Source organism: Cucurbita moschata, unplaced genomic scaffold (genome assembly GCF_002738365.1).
Source record: "Cucurbita moschata cultivar Rifu unplaced genomic scaffold, Cmos_1.0 Cmo_Scf00007, whole genome shotgun sequence".
NCBI classification, from domain to species: Eukaryota; Viridiplantae; Streptophyta; class Magnoliopsida; order Cucurbitales; family Cucurbitaceae; genus Cucurbita; species Cucurbita moschata.
This window is the reverse complement of record NW_019268523.1, coordinates 4,398,614-4,405,919: the sequence shown is the minus strand read 5'-3', so window position 1 is coordinate 4,405,919 and position 7,306 is coordinate 4,398,614. Positions and strand designations below refer to the sequence as shown.

At 36.2% G+C, this 7,306-nt stretch overlaps 1 protein-coding gene across 2 annotated transcripts in view; it reads left to right on the top strand.

The window, feature by feature from the left end:
- The window catches only part of LOC111445002 (flowering time control protein FY-like), a 19,750-nt gene that overhangs the window by 6,045 nt on the left and 6,399 nt on the right, over positions 1–7,306 (top strand). For both annotated transcript variants that reach the window (XM_023083174.1, XM_023083176.1), the window contains 10 exons: positions 1,021–1,089; positions 1,248–1,352; positions 1,772–1,867; positions 1,947–2,029; positions 2,155–2,226; positions 2,971–3,068; positions 3,982–4,041; positions 4,129–4,189; positions 4,269–4,356; positions 4,457–4,520. In XM_023083174.1, the coding sequence (XP_022938942.1) occupies positions 1,021–1,089; positions 1,248–1,352; positions 1,772–1,867; positions 1,947–2,029; positions 2,155–2,226; positions 2,971–3,068; positions 3,982–4,041; positions 4,129–4,189; positions 4,269–4,356; positions 4,457–4,520 (796 nt within the window). The remainder of the gene's footprint in view (positions 1–1,020; positions 1,090–1,247; positions 1,353–1,771; positions 1,868–1,946; positions 2,030–2,154; positions 2,227–2,970; positions 3,069–3,981; positions 4,042–4,128; positions 4,190–4,268; positions 4,357–4,456; positions 4,521–7,306) is intronic.

The following is a 7,306-nucleotide window of genomic DNA, read 5'->3' as shown; positions in this document are numbered from 1 at the left end:
AAAAAAAAAAAAAAAAAAAAAAAAAAAAAAAAAAAAAGTTCCAATCAACCTAAACGATAATTACACCAATGTCAGAGAAGCATTAAACTTAACAAACCAAACCTCTTTCAAGATCTCTCAAAATCCCTAAAAATCTTATTGTTTCTTTCAATCCTAAGGCCCCATTGGATTAAAAAAAGAAAAGAACCAACCCGATACAAAACCCAATAAGAAACCATGCTTTCGTTAGCAATAAGAACTTGATCAAAGATCTACTTACCTGTAATAAAAGGCCTTAGGCACTTCATGATCATGCTAGGAAGGACCTTTCTCAATGGTCACCTATTGTCTTGTCTATGATTTTATAAAGACTTATGATCAAGTGAATTGGTCTAAAACCCTTAATCTTGTCCGCCTGCTCCTTTCAGGGATGAGGTGAGCATGAATATCATTCATTGGAGAGTATATCACGCCTCTCATCTATCACCCTTCTTAGGGATGTTGTCGTGATTTTTTTGTGATTGTCGAAGAGAATGAAACAACTACAACAATTCTTTTTAAACATTTTGTTGCACAGTAAAACCTTTTTTGTGGCAGGCAGGAGTGTGTAATATTTTGTGGGGTTCTTGGGGCGGGGGAAACAATAGAATATTTGGGGGAAGGAAAGCTTCAACAATGATGTTTGGTCTTTTGTTAGATTCTTTGCTTCTATGTGGCCTCGGTGTCTAGGTCTTTTTACAATTACTCATTAGGTCCTTTTTTACTTGATTGGAACTCTTTTTGGTAGTTGCCTCCCTTTTTGTGGGTTTTTTTTTTCTTTCATTCTTTGGAAGTCTGTGTATTCTTTGATTTTTTTTTTCTCTCAATGAAAGTCAGTATTCATAAAATAATAATAACAATAATAAAACCTGTTTTCTTCTGTTAACTTGAAAAAATGAATTAGACTTGTACAGTTCACTGTGCTTTTGTTTCAATGTTTTTTGAAAATTTCTTCCAGATTTCTATTTTGGTTCAGTTTATAATCTATTAACTGATCTGCAGATCCGTATGTGGCAACGAGATTCAAAGGATAGGACTGTGTTGCAATCAACTCCAGCAGCATCGATTGATGTCAGTGACATTTCTTGTTTGTTGAGAAAAAAAAATTGCTGCATTGAATCGTTGTTCCCATCATTTTTCCTGGCTTGATTTTGAAACTTGTGCTGTAAGCACAGAGAGAAATAATTTTTCTTCCACTAGCATTTGTCTGATTTGAATTCTTGATGCAGATGTTGCCACCAGCTGCCTATTCAGATAATCCATCTACAAGCTTTGCCGCTAAATTTGTCCATACATCAATCAACAAAAATCGTTGTTCCATCAATAGAGTGTTGGTAAGTTGAACTTTTCTTATTGGGGGTAAAAAAAACAATGTATTTCATTTACTTAACAAAATTTGTGGGGGAAGAAGGCAAGAGACTTAACCTTGCTAGAAAAATCATTAAACCTATTCATTTAAGAACTATATTTGTAGGAGGGTAGATAGTTGATCTTTTTACTACTTCATTTATTATCCATATAAGTTAAGCACTAGCAGGAATTATTAAGTCTTGTTAACCCACAACTTATACTATGGGCTTTTTGTAAGTTGGACAGTTCTGAAAATTGAATAGTGTAGCTGTTACATTACATCCAAGATTCTTTAGAATATCTTTCTTCATCTTTTTGTGAGAAAGGGTTTTCTGGCATTCTGGGAATTTCCTCCATCTCCTTAGTGTTTAACATTTCTGTGTTGTCTTCTCTTCTTCCATAGTGGACTCCTACAGGGAGACGTCTGATTACAGGCTCACAAAGTGGTGAATTTACCCTTTGGAATGGACAGTCGTTCAATTTTGAAATGATTCTTCAGGTATACGGGTTTCATAATTAATTAATGAAATTGCATAAAAATGAACGATAAAGGACTTCTGGAACATCATAATTGGCAGGCTCATGATCAAGCAATTAGGTCTATGGTATGGAGTCACAATGACAACTGGATGGTCTCTGGTGATGATGGGGGCTCAATAAAGTAATTTTTCCCTACAATTTGGATGTATTAAATGGTCGTTTTCACAATTTTTCAATCATTCTTTGTTCTGCTGTAGATTAGATTTGTAGAGCAGATGGTGATTTCATATAAACATTTATGTGCAGGTATTGGCAAAATAACATGAATAATGTGAAGGCGAATAAATCAGCTCATAAAGAATCAGTTCGGGACTTGAGGTAGCAATTAATATCCCTTTTTGAATACATTCCTTTTGCATACTACTCTTTTTATAGATTAACCATCTTGATAACAATAGCTACTAAGAATAATAGGACATGTTATAGGATGAAACTTGTTAAATCATCATTGGACTAAAAAATTTAAGCTAGTGGATTAGTGTAAATTTAATTATATCAATACTTCAACACTCCCCCTCAGTGCCTGGCATTGTAGAAGGCTTAACAAGTGGAAACCAATATTAATTGGGAGAAGAAATGACATTGCAGGATTTCAAACACAAGACCTCTTGCTCTGGTTCCATATTAAATCACCACTAAACTTAAAAACTTAAGTAATAGTACATTTAATTATATCAATACTTGAACAAAAATTGCAACCTACAGGCAAATAAACAGTCTTGTACTATAGAAAACAAAAGAAAATTCTGAAACTTCTTGCACATCAAAGCCACATAGAAGCTAAAGATGACTTGAAGGTGGGTGGAAAAATGGAATGAGAGGGATAGGGTTGCTATCGCCTTTTGGCATGGTGGAAGCCAAAAATAGACCACATCTAAAGTAGGATCAAATTCTGATTGTGCCAGACGTTGGGGAACCTTCTCCTCCATTATCATCTCTAATATAGAGGTCCTACTATTTCTCTACCTCTGTGTAGAATAGATGTTCGGCATAAATGCACATTTGAAGAGGCTTACATCCTTTTATTGCTCCTCCTGATTATAATGAGATTGTTTTGAACAGCTTCTGTAGAACCGATTTAAAATTCTGTTCCTGTTCTGATGATACTACTGTCAAAGTTTGGGACTTCGCTCGGTGTCAAGAAGAGCGTTCTTTGTCTGGTAATGTGCTTTGCATATTTTTATATGGTTTATTTCTAATTTTGTAGTTGGAATGCTGGCTTAATGATGACATACTATATTTTGCCCATGTGCTTCTTTTTATTCATTTTTCGGAGTTTGTATTTCATGTTAGATAGACCTTTACTACCATTGTTGTGTCAATACGGGGGTGTATGACTGGTCACCAAAATCATTTCATTTCGACACCCACCAAGGTTAAAATGTCCCAAAATGTACTATAGGGGGATGTGACTAGTTGTCAATTTTTCCTACCCGGGTTATATGCTATCAAAGCCGCCATTGTTGCCTACTTGCTTTTAGCTTATAGCATTGGTTTCTTTAAAATTGTTTTCAACGTATTTTCTTTCTCACGTTTTCTAAAACATTTCTCTCAAATGTGACCTGAGTCTCGAGCATACGCCGATATTGTCCCGAAGTCTAAATTTCACACGGTTGATTTGTTCGCTGGGTTAGAGCAAGTGCTGCACAATCGTTGTCTCGCTGCCGCAAGAGTGCGATTGTGACACTAGTCTTACTTGCCTCAATGCTATTGATTTATATTGACGATGTTCTAAAGTTGTCAATATAAATCTATAGATCTTTTAATGTATGACATCATAATGTCTACTTTTGTAGCTGTCAGGTCGTGTTTTGTAGCAATGATTGGCTAGGTGTATTTAGACATTTTGTAATTGTTTATCTGAAGATAAATTTGTCTAAATTTTCTTTATGTTACTGGGTCAACTAGAGTCAAATTAGATGTTTGATTGGATTACTGTGCATACTTGTCAAATTAGATGTTTGAAGTGTTTGGTTTTGGTTGTTCGTCTTGAAGACCAAGACCACGGATTGTGTGATTTGTTTGTTAAGAATCCTTAAAGTAACCCAGATTTTCTGTTTTGAACTCAGGCAGGCCATGGGTGGGATGTGAAAAGTGTTGATTGGCACCCCACGAAGTCTCTACTAGTTTCAGGTTTCTGCCTTGTATTAGGAAACTTTTTTCAGAACTTTCCGTGAGTAATCTTGTAAATATTTATTGTTCTGGTCGGAAACTTACCAGGTGGCAAAGACAACCTCGTAAAACTTTGGGATGCAAAATCCGGGAAAGAGCTTTGCTCATTGTGAGTGTAATATCTAGTTATAAAAAAAAATAATATTAATGCTGAACTAATTTGTGAGGAATGATGGTTGTGTTTTCAGTCATGGTCATAAAAATACAGTACTATGTGTTAAGTGGAATCAAAATGGTAACTGGGTGCTGACTGCTTCAAAGGATCAAATCATCAAGGTACTTAACTTCTCCAACTGGAGATATTCATCTCATTTATTTATATTAATATCCTCTTACTCTCTTTTTTTTTTAATGTAATTTATTTTTTCTTTTGCAGCTTTATGACATAAGAGCTATGAAAGAACTCGAGTCGTTCCGCGGGCATAGAAAGGATGTGACTGGTAATTGGTTACAATTTATAGAATGTTTGTTCTATTTGATGGAGACAGTATGTAAACTTGAGTCTCCAGTCATGGTCGCTTGTCCTTTTTTCACTTGGCTGGAGACAGTATATAAACTGACAATGACAATTTATCGGATATGGCCTGTTTTTCCCCTTTTATTTCACTTGGCTGCTCCGGTTCTTCATTTATGTACTTCTGTTCGTTAGTTAATTGATTAGCCTGCAGTTATAACAAAAATGTTGTGTTCCACCTGTGGTCTGAATGTTTTTTTTTTTAAATTATTTGTGTTGGTTGGTTCAAGAAGTTTTATTATTATTTATTTATTTATGGTTCAAGAAGTTTTTTTTTGAAGGTTTGTATCGTACCATTTTATCATTACATAAATCTTTCTTGTAAGGTTTACCTTATCATTTGTGACACATCAGTTGAACATTTAAGGCTAGGATTCTTCATGAGCTTGGACACTCACAACAATGTTCATTTAATTATTATTATTTGTTGTAAGAAACCTGCTGTATATATTGGAAAAGGGAAGAAGGGGACAAAAACAGCCTAAGGGGTGGGGAAGCAACACAAAGAACTACTAACAAAGAGCCCTCCAATCAAGGAGTAGCAAAGAGAGAGGGAAGTTACAAGAGAATGAGCTTTAGTTATAGCAGTGCCAAGAAACATTTTGTTGAACGAAATTCCAAGAAGTATCAAATGAGGTCGTCTTACCATCAAAAGTTCCAGGTCATTAAAAAAAGGGTGATGGCTCCCCTCTCGGCCTCTCCCCTTTCTCCTCTCTTCCTCTTCTCGCTAACGAAATTCAATCTCTTCCCCCTCCACTTTCAACTCTAATGGATTTTAAAGGAGTCTCTAGTCATGGTTGTGTGTCTTAAAGCGGTCGAGTGTGCGGCTGAACATAAGGTCTTTGCTTTAGAAATGCTGAGTTTTTTTACTTGATTTTTTGGGCTTTCTCTATTTCCTCATCTCTCTTTCTTGCATACGACCAATATGCTTTGCAGCTTACTTCACTGTTTTCACACCAATTGAGTAGGGTCTTTTGTTGCTCCAATATTTGATCCATACCTACTGTTGCATTGCTGTTTTTTCTTGCACTACTGCTGGGTGGCTTTCCATCAGATTTCTTGCCTCCAGCTTACTCGTGCTTCAAGGCACAACATTATCAGCTGTGGGAAAAACCGTCTTCCCACCCTCTTGCTTGCACATTTAAACAATCTTTTCTACTATAATCTTGCTCACATCAATACTTAATTTTTCATGATTACAAATATCATCAAGACTCGTTCAGCAGATAGTGTGGTATCAAGTGTGGTGGGTAGTAGGTTGACTTTCACGAATGCACCTCACACCTTGGCTTCCGGGTTGAGTCTTTTGCCACCATTGTCCTTGCTCCTCTTCTTGAAATCTGCCACTATGTTTCTCCTATGAGGTCTGCTGCTACCATTGTGGGTTGCATTCGTGAAAGCCAACCTACTACTCACCACACATGATACTGCACTGTCTGCTGAATGAGTCTTGCTGATATTTGCAATCATGAAAAATTAAGTATTGATGTGGGCAAGATTATAGTAGAAGAGATTGTTAAATGTGCAAGTTGATGTGGGCAAGATTATAGTACAAGAGATTGTTAAATGTGCAAGCAAGAAGGTGGGAAGGCGGTCTTTCCCATGGCTGATAACCATGTTGTGCTTGGAAGTTGGAGTACCCTTTGATGAGATGGAAGAAAAGTTGGATGCAAGAAATATCATGGAATATATAGAAAGCCACTAGGAAAGCCCCAACAGTAGTGCAAGAAAGAGCAGCAGTGTAACAGTAGGTATGAATCAAATCAAATACTGGAGCAACAAAGAGGCTCTACTCAGCTGGTGTGGAAATAGTGAAGTTGCAAAGCATATTGGTCCTATGCAAGAAAGAGGGATGAGAAAAATCAAGTAAAAAAGCTCAACATTTATAAGACGTTGACCTCATGTTCAGTTGCACACTTGACTGCTTTAAGACACGCGACCATGACTAGAGACTCCTTTAACATCCATTAGAGTTGAAAGTGGAGGGGGAAGAGATTGGATTTCTTTAGTGAGAAGAGGGAGAGAGGAGAAAGGGGAGATGCCTAGAGGGAAGCCATCACCCTTTTTTCTAATGACCTGGAACTTTTGATGGTAAGACTACCTCGTTTGATACCTTTTGGAATTTTGTACAACAAGATGTTTCTTGATGCTGCCATAACTAAAGCTCATTCTCTTGTAACTTCCCTTTCTCTTTGTTACTCCTTCATTGCCATAACTAAAGCTCATTCTCTTGTAACAAAAGACACCCGCGATATGCTCAGAATTTCTAGACAACAATTGTCAATATATTTGGATGACATCTCACATTTCCTAGGGAGGTAAAGAATCTATTGAGCATGACCTTAACCAACCACCCTTTCAAGAATGCAAAACCCTACTATAGAATAACCTCATCATGGCTTTCTTTTGGTGGGTCTTGAATGATCTTTCTTCTAGAGGGTTCAAAACTTTGGTTAATTTATTGGTGGGTCTTTAATGACCAAATCATTGAATATTCGCAGACAAGACAAAGACTTATACGAAACTTTTCAACAATGTTGTTTACCAAGCTGTATCTTGGTGTAAACTGTCTAATATTTTTTAATTCCTATAGTTATACCTCCTTTATTGCAAATTGGGAAGGTTTTTTTGTAATATGGATATTACATTCTCCTTTGTAAATTTCAATCATCAATGAAATTGTCTCTTATAACAAAAAAAAAAAAAAAAAAA